This window comes from Pan paniscus, chromosome 15, assembly GCF_029289425.2.
Source record: "Pan paniscus chromosome 15, NHGRI_mPanPan1-v2.0_pri, whole genome shotgun sequence".
NCBI classification, from domain to species: Eukaryota; Metazoa; Chordata; class Mammalia; order Primates; family Hominidae; genus Pan; species Pan paniscus.
The window spans coordinates 102,822,870-102,838,286 of NC_073264.2; the positions used below are offsets into that span (position 1 = coordinate 102,822,870).

Genomic DNA, 15,417 nt, shown 5'->3' on the forward strand with positions numbered 1-15,417 from the left:
GGGGGCAAAACGGTAATTGAACAATTGTTAATGGAATCAAATTATAATGGAAGAGATAACACCCTAGAATTTACCCAAAGTGTTGAAAGAGATCAAGCACAGATTTAAGAAACTTTAAAAACCCGAGCAGAAAAAGTACAAGAAATGCATACCTGGATATAGCATGGTAGAACTGCAGAAAACCAAAGAAAAAGAGAAAATATCAAAAGCAGACTATAAAAGATATATTACTTTCCAAAAAAGCATCATTCAGCCTCTCAGTACCTCCCACACTGAATTGGCAGTTTCTTCTGAGAGGAGAAGCAACCCAAAATGGTTTGTCACGTCTGCCAAATTTGGGGCCAGTATTTCTTCACTATTTTATTATGTCCTAATACCTTCAAGTAGATTTTTTATTTAGCTTTTCTGGCTGTCTTCAAAAGAAGAGCTAAATTACCTACATTTCATGTTTACCAGAAGCTAAGGTGCAAATTAATTTTAATGCTTAAAATATCTAAATGATGGCATCCCCTATAAAAGTGTTCTAGGCCCAAATGATTTTACAAATTAGTTTTAGGTTACATTCCAATAAGGATAATTTTTATGTTAGTCAAAGTATTCCAAGCCATAGAAAAAAATTAGAAATTTCCTCAATTCAATTTATGATGCTAACACACCTTAATATCAAAACTTTCTTAAGTTATTTCAAAAAAGAAATGAACAGTTTTCATTTCTTATGATAGATGGAAAAAACAAATATATATTAAAATCATACACTATGGTCAAGTAGTTTTTATTCTAGGAAAAGAAAGATATGTCAATATAAGACACAGCCACACAGAGACTACACAGCTGTGTTCTCACTGGTGACAGAACCACTGCACACCACCAGCAAGCACCCTTCTACCTCCCTGTAGGGGAAGGTCTTTCCATAGTGAAAACAGTCTGTGAAGTCTGCAAGAGGTGACTCCATCAAATATGCAGACATCAATGAAAGGCAACAAGAAACATGTAAAACCAAGGAGATATATCACCAACAAAAGAACACAATAATCTCCCAAAACTGACCACAAATAAATGAAAAAAAGCCACTGCACTCCAGCCTGGGTGCAGAGCAAGACTCCATCTAAAAAAAAAAAAAAAGAAAGAAAGAATTGAAAAAAAACTGACAAATAATTCAAAATTCAAAATAATTTAAGGAAGCTCAGCAAACTTCAAAAAATACAGAGAAGTAATTCAGTGAAATCAGAAGAACAATAAGCAACCAAAATGAGAAACGTAACAGAAAGATTGAAATTTTTTTTTTAAAAAAGCAAACAGAAATTCTGGCACAGAAGAATACAATGAATGAAATTTTAAAATGTAATAGAAAGCATCAGTGACAGAATGATCAAGCAGAAGAAAGAATCTGTGAACTTGAAGACAGATTATTTGAAAATATACAGTCAGAGGAGAAAAAAGAGTGAAAAGAATGATGAAAACTTATGGGACTTTGGGGAGAGTATCAAAAGAGCAAACGTTCACATTATAGAAGTTCAAGAAGAAGAGAGAAATAAAGGGGAAGGAAACTTATTTAAAGAAATAATAGCAGAAAACCTTCCAAACCTGGGGAGCAATATAAATATCCAGGTACAAGAAGGTTAAAGATCTCCAATCTGATTCAATCAAAACAAGACTACTCCTGAGACATAATCAATTTGTCAAAAACCAAAGACAAAGAAAGGATCCTAAAAGCTGCAAGAGAAAAGAAACAAATCACATGTAAAGAAGTTCCAGTAAGGCTAACAGTGGATTTCTCAGCAGAAACCTTACAAACCAGGAGAGAGTGGGATGATATATTCAAAGTGCTGAAGGGAAAAAAAAACTTCCAACCAAAAATACTTTACCCAGAAAAGCTATTCTTCAGAGATAAAAGAGAGATAAAGACTTTCCCAGGCAAATTAAAGTTGAGGGAGTTTATCACCACCAGACCTGTCTTACAAGAAATGCTAAAGGGAGTTCTTCAAGCTGACAAAAGTATGCAAATTAGTAGCACAAAAACATACAAAAGCAAAAACCTCAGTGGTAAAAGTACGTAGTACACAGTCAAATTCAGAATACTCTAACATTGTAATGGTGGTGTGTAAATTACTTATTGTTAGTATATAGGTTAAAAGACAAAATTGTTTTAAAATATATTAATTTGCTAAAGGATATACAATATTAAAAGGTGCAAATTGTGACATCAATACATCAAATATGGGGAGGTGAAGTCTAGAGTTGTTGTACGCAAAGTTAAGTTTTTTATTAGCTTAAAACAGCCTATTATAAGATGTTTTATACAAAGCAAAAACCTATAGTAGATACACAAAAAAGAAAGAGAAAGAAATCAAAGCCTACCTCTAAAGAAAATCATCAAATCACAAAGGAGGACAGCAAGAGAGGAACAAAGAAATAAAAACTCCACAAAACAGCCATAAATAAGTTAACAAATGGCAGTAGTAAGTCCTTACCTATCGATAATTACCTTAAGTGGAAATAGATTAAAATATCCAATCAAAAAACAGAATGTTGTATGGGTTTTTTTTTTAAAGACCCAACTATATGCTGCCTACAAGAGACTCACTTAACCTAAAAAGACACACAGATTGAAAGTGAGAGGATGGAAAAAGATATTCATGCAAATGAAAATCAAAAGAGAGCAGGGGAAGCTATACTTATAACAGATAAAATAGAATTTAAGCCAAAAAACTGTAAATTGAGACAAAGAAGGTCATTATGTAATGATATAAAGGGATTGATACCTCAAGGAGATATAACAATTATGAATACATAGGTATCCAACATCAGACCACTTTAATATATAAAGCAAATATTAATAGATCCGAAGAGAGAGACAGACTGCAGTATGATAATAGTAGGGAATTTCAATGCTACACTCTCAACAATTCACAAATCATCCAGACAGAAAATCAATAGGGAAACATTGGCTTGAACTATACTTTAGATCAAATGAACCGAACAGACACATATTTTAGGTTGGTGCAAAAGTAATTGCATTAATGGCAAAAACCTCAATTACTTTTGCACCAACCTAAATAGAACATTTCATTCAACAGCAGCAGAATACCCATTCTTCTCAAGAGCATATGCATGGAAAATTCTCTAGGATATATCATATGTTAGGCCACAAAACAAATCTTAACAAATTTATGAAGATTGGAACCATTTCAGACCCCAGTGGTATAAAACTAGAAATTAATAATAGAGGAAATTTTAGGAAATTCACAAACATGTGGAAATGAAACAACATGCTCCTAAACAAGGGGTCAAAGAAGAAATTAAAAGGAAAATTGTTTTAATATCTTAAGACAAAAGAAAATGGAAGTTCAACATACCAAAAGCAATCCTAAGAGCAATAAATGCCTACATCAAAAAAGAAAAGGAAAGATCCCAAATAAACAACCTCACATTACATGTCAAAGGACTAGAAAAAGAACAAACTACGCCCAAAGACAATAGAACAAAGGAAATTAAGATAAAGATCAGAGCTGAAATAAGTGAAATAGACACTAGAAGAACAACAGAAAGATCAACAAGCAAAGATTTGTTTTTTGAAAAGAGGAATAAAATTGACAAACCTGTAGCTACAGTAAGAAAAAAGAGAAGACTAAAATAAATAAAATAACAAATGAAAGAGGATACATTACAACTGAATCACAGAAATACAAAGGACTAAAAGAGACTATTATGGGCCAGGCACAGTGGCTCAAACCTGTAATCCCAGAAATTTGGGAGGCCAAGGCAGGCAGATCACGATATGAAAAGATCGAGACAATCCTGGCTAACACTGTGAAACCCCGTCTGTACTAAAAATACAAAAACAAAATTAGCCAGACGTGGTGGCAGGTGCCTGTAGTCCCAGCTACTCAGGAGGCTGAGGTGGGCGAATGGCATGAACCCAGGAGGCAGAGTTTGCAGTGAGCTGAGATCGTGCCACTGCACTCCAGCCTGAGCAACACAGCAAGACTCCATCAAAAAAAAAAGAGAGAGAGAGACTATTATGAACATTTGTAGGCCAACAAATTGGGTAACCTAGAAGAAATTAATAAATTTCCAGACATATACAAGGTACCAAGACTAAATCATGAATAAATTAACAATCTGAACAGATTACTAATGAGTAAGAGATTGAATCAGTAATAAAAAGTCGTCTCACATTTGAGACTTTTCCATTGAGACCTGATGGTTTCAATGCTGAATTCTATCAAACATTTAAAGAACACTAATACTAATTCTCTTCAAACTATTCCAAAATATTGAAAAGGAGGGAATACTTCCAAACTCATTTTATAAGGCCAGCATTACCTTGATACCAAAGCCAACTAGGACACTACAGAAAAGAAAATTACAGGCCAACACCCCTGATGAACATAGATGCAAAAATCCATAATAAAATACTGGTAAACAGAATTCAACAACACATTGAAAGGATCATTCACCATGATCAACTGGAATTTATCCCCTGGGATGCAAGCGTGGTTCAACATATACAAATCAACAAGTGTGATACATCATATTAACAGAATGAAGGACAAAGACATATGATCATCTCAATAGATGTAGAAAAGACATTTGACAAAATTCAACATCTTTCATCCTAAAAATTCTCAACAAATTAGACGTAGAAGAAACTTAACACAATAAAGCCCATATACACAAACCCATAGCTAACATCATTCTCAGTGGCAAAAAGTTGAAATCTTTTCCTCTAAGATCAGGAATAAGACAAGGATGCCCACCCTCACCAGTTCTATTCAACAGAGTACGGGAAGACCTAGCCAGAGCAATTAGGCAAGAGAAAGATGTAAAAAAAACCATTCAAATCAGAAAGGAAAAGGTTAAATTGTCTGTTTGCAGACTACGTAATCTTCTATGTAGAAAATCCTAAAGATTCCACCAAAAAAACTCTTAGAACTAATAAATAAATTCTGTAAAATTGCAGCATACAAAGTAAACATACAAAAATAAATAGTGTTTCTAAACACTAACAAAAACTACCTGAAAAAGAAATCAAGAAAACAACCCCACTTACAACAGCTATAAAAAAAAATCCTTAGGAATAAATTTAACCCAGGGGATAAAAGATCTGTAAACTAAAAATTAAAACATTGATAAAAAATTAAAGACACAAACAAATGGAAAGATATTTATGTTTATGGATTTAAATAATTAATATTGTTAAAATAAGTGATCTACAGATTCATTGCAATTCCTATCAAAATTCCAATGAACTTTTTCACAGAAATAGAAAAAAATCCTAAAATGCACATAGAACCACAAAAATCACTGAATAGCCAAAGCAATCTTGAGCAAAAAGAACAAAGCTAGAGGCATCACACTATCTGATTTCAAAATCTACTAAAAAGTTATAGTATGGTAAACCCAGGGGATTTTTTAAAAATTAAAAAAATTAATTTTGTTTTACATTTTTTTAAAGTTATAGTAATCAAAACAGCATTTTGACAAAGATTCCAATAAAACGCAATAAAGAAAGGACAGTCTCCTCAATAAATGCTGCTGGAAAAACTAGATATTGACATGCAGAAGAATGAAATTAGACCCTTGCCTCACACCATATACAAAAACGAATTCAAAGTGGATTCTTAAAGACTTAAACATAAAACTTAAAACTGTAAAACTACCATAAGAAAACATAGGGGGAAAGCTATATAATATTGGTCTGGGCAATGATTTTTTGGGTATGACCCCAAAAGCACAGGCAACAATAGCAAAAATAAACAAGTGGGACTATATCAAACTGTAAAGCTTTTGCACACCAAAAAAAGAAAGCAACCAACAGAGTTGGGAATCCAGAATATCTGAGACAGGTATTTAATAATTATAATTATGAAGTTTATTTTGCCAAGGTTGAGAATATCGGCCCATGAGACAGCCTTGGGAGGTCCTGACTATATGTGCCCAAGGTGGTCAGGGCACAGCTAGGTTTTATACATTTTAGTGTACATTGGTTCCATTCAGAAAGGCAGGACAACTCGAAGCAGGGAAGAGGCTTCCAGGTCACAGGTAGGTGAGAGACAAACAGTTGCTTTCTTTTGAGTTTCTGATTAGCCTTTCCAAAGTGGGCAATCAGATATGCATTTATCTCAGTGAGCAGAGGGATGACTTTGAATAGAATGGGAGGCAGGTTTGCCCTAAGCAGTTCCCAGCTTGACTTTACCCTTCAGCTTAGTGATTTTGGGGCCCCAAGATTTATTTTTCTTTCACATTTCCCCCCTTTTCTTTTTAAAATCTTTTAGAGAAAGCGTTTTAGAAGAAAATGAGTCTCTGGTCTCAGGTTTCATCTGATCTCTCATGGCTAGGATGGTTTATTCCTAAATGGGTAGGTTCCAAGTTATTAGGAAAGCTCATTTTTAGCAGGTTGTAAACTCTCATGTCCTATGAAGAGAAAATAGGGGGAGGAAGGAAGAAAAACAACAATAAACAAAAGAACAATCCTGGAAAATCAATATAGGTCACATTACTCTAAAGTCCTTCAGCAAAGTCTCAGGATACAAAATCAATGTACAAAAATCACAAGCATTCTTATACACCAATAACAGACAGAGAGCCAAATCATGAGTGAACTCTCATTCACAATTGCTTCAAAGAGAATAAAATACTTAGGAATCCAACTTACAAGGGACGTGAAGGACCTCTTCAAGGAGAACTACAAACCACTGCTCAATGAAATAAAAGAGGATACAAACAAGTGGAAGAACATTCCATGCTCATGGGTAGGAAGAATCAATATCATGAAAATGGCCATACTGCCCAAGGTAATTTATAGATTCAATGCCATCCCCATCAAGCTACCAATGACTTTCTTCACAGGATTGGAAAAAAACTACTTTAAAGTTCATATGGAACCAAAAAAGAGCCCGCATCGCCAAGTCAATCCTAAGCCAAAAGAACAAAGCTGGAGGCATCACGCTACCTGACTTCAAACTATACTACAAGGCTACAGTAACCAAAACAGCATGGTACTGGTACCAAAACAGAGATATAGATCAATGGAACAGAACAGAGCCCTCAGAAATAATGCCGCATATCTACAACTATCTGATCTTTGACAAACCTGAGAAAAACAAGCAATGGGGAAAGGATTCCCTATTTAATAAATGGTGCTGAGAAAACTGGCTAGCCATATGTAGAAAGCTGAAACTGGATCCCTTCCTTACACCTTATACAAAAATTAATTCAAGATGGATTAAAGACTTAAATGTTAGACCTAGAACCATAAAAACCCTAGAAGAAAACCTAGGCATTACCATTCAGGACATAGGCATGGGCAAGGACTTCATGTCTAAAACACCAAAAGCAATGGCAACAAAAGCCAAAATTGACAAATGGGATCTAATTAAACTAAAGAGCTTCTGCACAGCAAAAGAAACTACCATCAGAGTGAATAGGCAACCTACAAAATGGGAGAAAATTTTTGCAACCTATTCATCTGACAAAGGGCTAATGTCCAGAATCTACAATGAACTCAAACAAATTTACAAGAAAAAACAAACAACCCCATCAAAAAGTGGGCAAAGGATATGAACAGACACTTCTCAAAAGAAGACATTTACGCAGCCAAAAGACACATGAAAAAATGCTCATCATCACTGGCCATCAGAGAAATGCAAATCAAAACCACAATGAGATACCATCTCACACCAGTTAGAATGGCAATCATTAAAAAGTCAGGAAACAACAGGTGCTGGAGAGGATGTGGAGAAATAGGAACACTTTTACACTGTTGGTGGGAGTGTAAACTAGTTCAACCATTGTGGAAGTCAGTGTGGCGATTCCTCAGGGATCTAGAACTAGAAATACCATTTGACCCAGCCATCCCATTACTGGGTATATACCCAAAGGACTATAAATCATGCTGCTATAAAGACACATGCACATGTATGTTTATTGCAGCACTATTCACAATAGCAAAGACTTGGAACCAACCCAAATGTCCAACAATGATAGACTGGATTAAGAAAGTGTGGCACATATACACCATGGAATACTATGCAGCCATAAAAAATGATGAGTTCATGTCCTTTGTAGGGACATGGATGAAATTGGAAACCATCATTCTCAGTAAACTATCGCCAGGACAAAAAACCAAACACCGCATGTTCTCACTCATAGATGGGAATTGAACAATGAGAACACATGGACACAGGAAGGGGAACATCACACTCTGGGGACTGTTGTGGGGTCGGGGGAGGGATAGCATTAGGAGATATACCTAATGCTAAATGACGAGTTAATGGGTGCAGCACACCAGCATGGCACATGTATACATATGTAACTAACCTGCACATTGTGCACATGTACCCTAAAACTTAAAGTATAATAATAATAAAAATAAATAAATAAAAAATAAAGTCCATACATCAATAGACAGGTATAAAAGTGGCTTATTACGTAAAATGTTGCTGTTATTTTCTTCCAGAGATTAAGTTGTCTAGTGGCAGTTTGTAAGGCTTTAAGAAAGCACAGCTTAGTTTTCAGTGATTTTAAATTGGGAAAAATGGGGGAAATAAGGAAAAGAAAGAAGAAAAAAATTGAAAACATTATCTTGGAGATTTGTAGCCAGGAAAAATTAGAATTCAATCCAGACTGCAGAAAATAATAAAAATTGAAAAACATTAGGTAAGACTAGAATCTAACAACAGGTGTACCACAGTTTTTGAAACATAATTTTTCTCTCTCCAGTTTCCCATTTTTACTAAAGACAAATCATGTTATGATTGATTTGCCTTGTTATACTTGGCCAGATTATTTGTATAAAGTACAGCAAGAATAATGATTTTTCACATAGGATTTTTAAATTGGCTTTGATGGAGCTTTGTTCCATAGAAGGAATCTCAGATTAGCCTTTTTTTAAAGTCGAGCCCAGCCACAGATTTGTACCATCAAATACCTATGAGTTGGGTGAATTCCTCTCCTCTTGAGATCCCAAGATAACCTGGGGATCCTAGGCCTGTCAGAAAGTGACATTCTTACTTACCACAGGTCAGGAACCCTGTACGGGGACTATGTAGGTATGAGGTCAGTTTTCCTAAAGGGCTTTTATTGGCTCTATAAGTCAAGTTTGATTCCTTAAAGGAAAGCCTACCATTCCAGTCAAAGCCTTGGTAAAATAACCAGTTTCTCCAATTGTGTCCTATTACAAATGAAAACAGATTCTCATTGCACTTTTGCAAATAACTATATAGCCATAGGTTAAGAACACTCACAGTTTCCAAATTCTGGAGAATCAGGTAGAAACAAATATGCTTCAAATTTTGTTCATAAAGTATATTTAATTGTTAAAAGCTGTTAATAGCTCAAAAGAAAAGTTTCCTTACTCTGAAAAACAAAGGATCAGCAACATTTTAAGCAAAAAGTCAAAAAGACTACTTCAGTTTTCTATTAGTTCAGTCTATGCAGTTCTGCTTGATATTCATGAACATTTCAGCTTTCCAGGAGTCCTGAAAGGTTTTTCTCTATTGTGATGTCACCATCTCCAAAGTTATCAGAAACCTGCATTCAAAAGTACCTATTAGAATTTTATAGCTGATTGGGAGCAGGTAAGGATTCGGCGGGCAAGCGGGTGTAATCCACAGCTATCCATGGTTGGGCATGGTGGCTTCCAACCGCGGAGACCCCGAGAGTCTCCCGTCAGCCGAGTAGCAGCCAGGAAGGAGAGGCTGGGATGGTTTTTTACCTGTTCTCCCTTAAATCAAGGGCCGCCGGGCCGGAGAGGGATAGAGGGACTGGGGATTTGGGTACTCGAAAACAAGCTGAGGGAAGGGAGCCTGTGGAAATAGACTGGAGTCTGGGTAGTGTCGTTTCCTAGAGAATGGTCTCGAAGTAACTTCTTGGTAAAGTCTTCACGGAACTTCCAGACCACACTTGCCCACTGGGAGGCTTTTAGGACCTGAGACGTGTGCAGGCTTTTCCAGCCAAAATGAAGTTTAATCCCTTTGTGACTTCCGACCGAAGCAAGAATCGCAAAAGGCATTTCAATGCACCTTCCCACATTCAAAGGAAGATTATGTCTTCCCCTCTTTCCAAAGAGCTGAGACAGAAGTACAACGTGCAATCCATGCCCATCCGAAAGGATGATGAAGTTCAGGTTGTACAAGGACACTATAAAGGTCAGCAAATTGGCAAAGTAGTCCAGGTTTACAGGAAGAAATATGTTATCTACATTGAACGGGTGCAGCGGGAAAAGGCTAATGGCACAACTGTCCACGTAGGCGTTCACCCCAGCAAGGTGGTTATCACTAGGCTAAAACTGGACAAAGACCGCAAAAAGATCCTTGAACGGAAAGCCAAATCTCGCCAAGTAGGAAAGGAAAAGGGCAAATACAAGGAAGAAACAATTGAGAAGATGCAGGAATAAAGTAATCTTATATACGAGCTTTGATTAAAACTTGAAACAAAGAAAAAAAAAGAATTTTATAGCTGATTATAAAACCACCTTCTAAAGAGGACCAAAACAAGACAATTGTCCACGGATGACAAAAGGTTTTAGGGCACCCATAGTCAAAGACACAATTGACAAGGAAGTTTGTTACCTCTGTGACATAAAATAATGTCACATAACAATTATGGTTACTACTGATAATGTACACTGAGTCATATCAGAATTATAGGAGTTTCTCATAATTTTGGAACACGTACCAATAACATATTTATACAAATATAACCCAAAGAAAACCAAACACCATTTCATATTTGACAATACTTCCTGTATACATTTTATACCAAATAAGCCAAATATGCCATTTTGTACTTTAGGGAATCTAATATCTTAAAGGATTAATTAGGTCAGAAAGAGACATAATTTATAATTTTATTTTGGAAAATGTGTCAAATATCAAAGGCTTAAAACATTGGATATCACTAAATAGGATCACAGGTCATTGTAAAATAAGTGATTCATTTAGAGTGATAACTCAAGCATCTCAAAAAAAAAAAAGCAAAAACCTTCATTCTTTGAGAGAGGAGACTTAATTTTCCAAGCAATAAGCCCTAATAAAGTCAGCATGAAGCCAATTAAATTTGTTTTTTAAAATTTTATAAGCAATCTATAAAATGTTCATCTGACCATAAGATATAATTTCATAAGCCTTTTATAACCTTTATTAAGGAGTCAGTTAATGCTTCAAGAAAAACTTGTTAATCTGACACAGGGGCCCATTTGCTGGTCTTGCATCAGTGGGCCTTTGACATTAATGTTTAAGTTCAGTTCAGAGAAACAGAACTTATTTTATCTCTCAAAATCAGCCCTTACAATCTCATACACCCACCTTTTCTGCAATAGTTCTGGGCCTTGAGGAGTTGAATAGTTTAATTTCTGGCCCTGTGTCTCAGGAACGCAGTTTAATTTGATTGGCACTTTCTACCAGGCCTGAAGATGAGGCTTTAATTGTTGTCAGTGTTTCAGATTTACCAGGACTTGGCCGGGTGCGGTGACTCACGCCTGTAATCCCAGCACTTTGGGAGGCCAAGGCAGGCGGATCACGAGGTCAGGAGATCAAGACCATCCTGGCTAACTCGGTGAAACCCCGTCTCTACCAAAAATACAAAAAATTAGCCGGGCGTGGTGGTGGGCACCTGTAGTCCCAGCTACTCAGGAGGTTGAGGCAGGAGAATGGCATGAACCCGGGAGGCAGAGCTTGCAGTGAGCAGAGACTGTGCCCACTGCACTCCAGCCTGGGCAACACAGCAAGACTCTGTCTCCAAAAAAAAAGATTTAGCAGGACTTCATGTCCTTTTTGGGCAAAGGAGTCAAAGCCCCACAACTCAATGTCACGAGGACTTTAAAAGCACATACAGAAAGATATACGGATGTAATAACCATAATTTAAAAAAAAAAATTAATCTCAGTTTTTTTCTAAGCAAATCAAAACTTAATAATAATGGCATAGGAATTATTTTGATAAAACGTAAAAATCTGTTAGGCCAGTTACCAAGAGGCAAAATAAAAGACCTTCTGCAGTGCACTGAATATTATGTTGGAAGAAAACATTTTCTTTAGACCCTTAAGAAAACATTGTTAGCATCAGGCCACAGCAAACAGAACCCAATACGAAAAAAACTTACATGAGCTGAAAAATGAGTTGAAGGACAGTGTTATTTTGCACTTTTTAAAAGGGGAGAGGAAACAAAAATGATGAGATGCAACAAAAGTTGAAGTTTGGGTTATAATTTTTTTAAATTAAAATATCGGCCTGGCGCGGTGGCTCATGCCTGTAATCCCAGCACTTTGGGAGGCCGAGGTGGGCAGATCACTTGAGGTCAGAACTTCAAGACCAGCTTGGCCAATATGGTGAAACCCCATCTCTACTAAAAATACAAAAAAATTAGCCGGGCACTGTGGCATGTGCCTGTAATCCCAGCTACTCAGGAGGCTGAGGCAGGAGAATTGCTTGAACCTGGAAGGCGGAGGTTGCAGTGAGCCAAGCACACCACTGCACTCCAGCCTGGGCGACAGAGAAAGACTCCAGCTCAAAAAAAAAAAAAATTAAAATATCTTATAATTTATTAAATCAACACCTTAAGAAAATTTCATTGTTCTAACCAATTATTTAATGTATAAGTGATTTTCTTTACATTAAACCCAATCTCTAGAAAGGTCATTATAATTTCCCTTTAGTTATAGACAACTTGATCATATAAAACTTTTTGGGTTCTTTTTTTGTTTTCTTTTAAAGCTTTTTCGGTATATTTATTAGTTAATTTAATTAATTCTTTTTTTTATTTAAGTTCTGAGATACATGTGCAGAATGTGCAGGTTTGTCACATAGTATACATGTGCCATGGTGGTTTGCTGCACCTATCAACCCGTCATCTAGGTTTTAAGCCCTGTATGCATTAGGTATTTGTCCTAATGCTCTCCCTCCCCTTGCTCCCCAGCCCCCAACAGGCCCTGGTGTGTGATGTTTTCCTCCCTGTGTCCATATGTTCTCATTGTTCAACTTCCGCTTATGAGTGAGAACATGGGGTGTTTGGTTTTTTGTTCCTGTGTTAGTTTGCTGAGAATGACACCTTCCAGCTTTATCCATGACCCTGCAATGGACATGAACTCATTTGAGGTTTTTTTTTTTTTTAATAAATCCACTTATTGTGACTCACACAGACCACTCATGACATGTTTGGACTTTCTGATTTATCCTGAACACCCTCTTTCTTAAACAACCAGTCATTTTATTCTAGGACAAAATTTACCGTACGAAATTCTTTCTCACATAAAATTATTTCTCTTTAAGCTTTCTTACCAAAAAAATACCTCTTTTTTCTATAACTTTCTTTACATCTCTCTTATTTCCTGGTTCCTTTTACCTTGTTTTATACATAACCTCTAAATAAGCTTTGAATTAGACAAAAACAATTCACCTTTTTAAAAGGACATTTTTTTAGAAAGCATGTTTTCCTACAATATATTTTTACTGGAAAATACCCAAATAATGACATATCTACTGTTTAATTTAACTTTAGATTCTAAATTATGATTCTAAGTATGCCTACAGGTATTTATCCCATTAAATTTACCTAATTATTTTATTTTAATCATTTACCTAGATTATTTGTGAAAACTGTGACAGTCATCATTTAAACTTATGAAACCACTATAACTGAGACAGTGAAAAAGATCTGGCCTAACTTACTCCATCTTGCTTCTAACCTCCAAGCTATCCTTATTTATCCCTGGGCATAGGCCGAACTAACTTTGGGAGGAACTTAGTTTATAGTTTAGGTTTGAAACAAAGATGCTAACTGTCCTTTCCCAAAACAAATCTCCTTTCTGCCTGTGGACTAGGCTGCTAAAGCCACAAGATTAGAAGTTATGGTAATTTTACTAGATAATTCAAGATGACTATTTTCACTAAACCAATAACAATGTCTTATTTATTAAAAATTACACAAGCAAAGATCATTCAGTTTGGGGCTGAGTTTATAGTTTCGTAACCCTGATGCCAAATTTTGACACCTTATAGTATTTGGCAGGGATAAGTATGCAATTGCTTAATCAATAAATGCAAACAAAAATGTATGCTGGAAATTCTTAAGACATTTCTAACATTACTTTACCAATAATTTCAAAGCTAGCTTATTTATTAAAGATTTTACTTAAGTCATGTAAACTTGAAAAAGCATTTGACTAGTATTTCCTTTTTTCTGGTAAAGTATTTGATTTAAGTGCTTTTAGTTTCCTTTAAGCCAATTGATTAGAGCTCTTTTATATATTTTTAGTAGTGAAACGTGTACACAACACATAAATACATAAATGTATTAGGCATACCAATAGAAGTACATCTTATAGATTCCTAAGACCTTTTTTTTTCTTACCTTAGACTTTCAAACTCTTGATAACCTGTTTCATTACCCTGGCAGTTGTCAGGTAAATAGCCCTAAGTCTGCATATTGAAGGAAATAACTCTTAGAAGAAAAATCAAATGGCAAAATTTACATCTCAAGGTACAGAGAGAAAAAGTCTGGTGGAGCTAGAGGAAGATTAAAGATGAATGCCAAATCAAACATGAAATTATAGAAATCTATGATAGGATTGTATAAGGAGACCAATTTTATTTAGGTGGGAACTACCTATCTTTTAACTGGATCTCTGAGCTCTGGGCAGAGCCCACACTGAATCCTGGGTCTCCAAAAAGGGAGAGTTGACTCTAGAACACGTGATGCTTTTACAGGACACTTAAAATTTTTTTCAGTCAAAGACATTTCTAAGTGTCTACACTACAGTCTTCCTTAAAAACCCAAGAGTAGCCTCTGTTACAATAGCTATTTTAGTCAAAAAATCAGGTAACACAATACAAAAGCAAGCAGTTTAAGAGCTGAGACAAACTTGTCTGTTTACACTCTTGGGATTCCATAAGGAAAAACAGGGAGCCTGGTGCCTTCCCCATTTTCTTTAAGGAAATCCAGGCTATTATAAACTATTTTAGGTCCCTCATGCAGCAGAACATGCAAGAGAAAGGAGAGACAGCAGAAGTAAATGGAGAAAATAGAATTAAATCAACTGAGAAGAAAAACCTTTGCTCAAAAAAAGACAAGGTCCTAGGAGAGGGAAAAAAACAAAAACATGAAAGCCTCTTAAACGCAAACACGCACACGCACACATATACACATGCACACACACGCACACATACACACGTGCATACATGCACACATGTACATACATGCACACACGCACATACATGCACACACATACACATATACACATGCACACATACACATGCACACACATATACACATGCACACACATACACATACACACATGCACACACATACACACACACGTACACATGCACACATACAAACACACATGCATACATATACACAGGCACACATACACATGCACACATACACATGCATACATACACACACATCTTGGATGTT

The 15,417-nt window shown here is 35.9% G+C and overlaps 1 protein-coding gene and 1 long non-coding RNA gene across 3 annotated transcripts in view; one reads left to right on the plus strand and one right to left on the minus strand.

Moving 5' to 3' along the window:
• Positions 1-15,417, minus strand: part of LOC134729001 (uncharacterized) — a 143,038-nt gene that overhangs the window by 50,885 nt on the left and 76,736 nt on the right. The gene's annotated exons all lie outside the window — the stretch shown is intronic.
• On the plus strand, positions 9,784-10,453 carry LOC117975901 (large ribosomal subunit protein uL24-like). Its single transcript, XM_034938172.3, has one exon. It carries the CDS (start codon positions 9,962-9,964, stop codon positions 10,397-10,399), a length of 438 nt encoding a protein of 145 aa, XP_034794063.1. The 5' UTR covers positions 9,784-9,961; the 3' UTR covers positions 10,400-10,453.

Bases quoted from the DNA above. Each gene is read 5' to 3' on its own strand.
- LOC117975901 (XM_034938172.3), top strand. From the start codon at position 9,962: ATGAAGTTTAATCCCTTTGTGACTTCCGACCGAAGCAAGAATCGCAAA.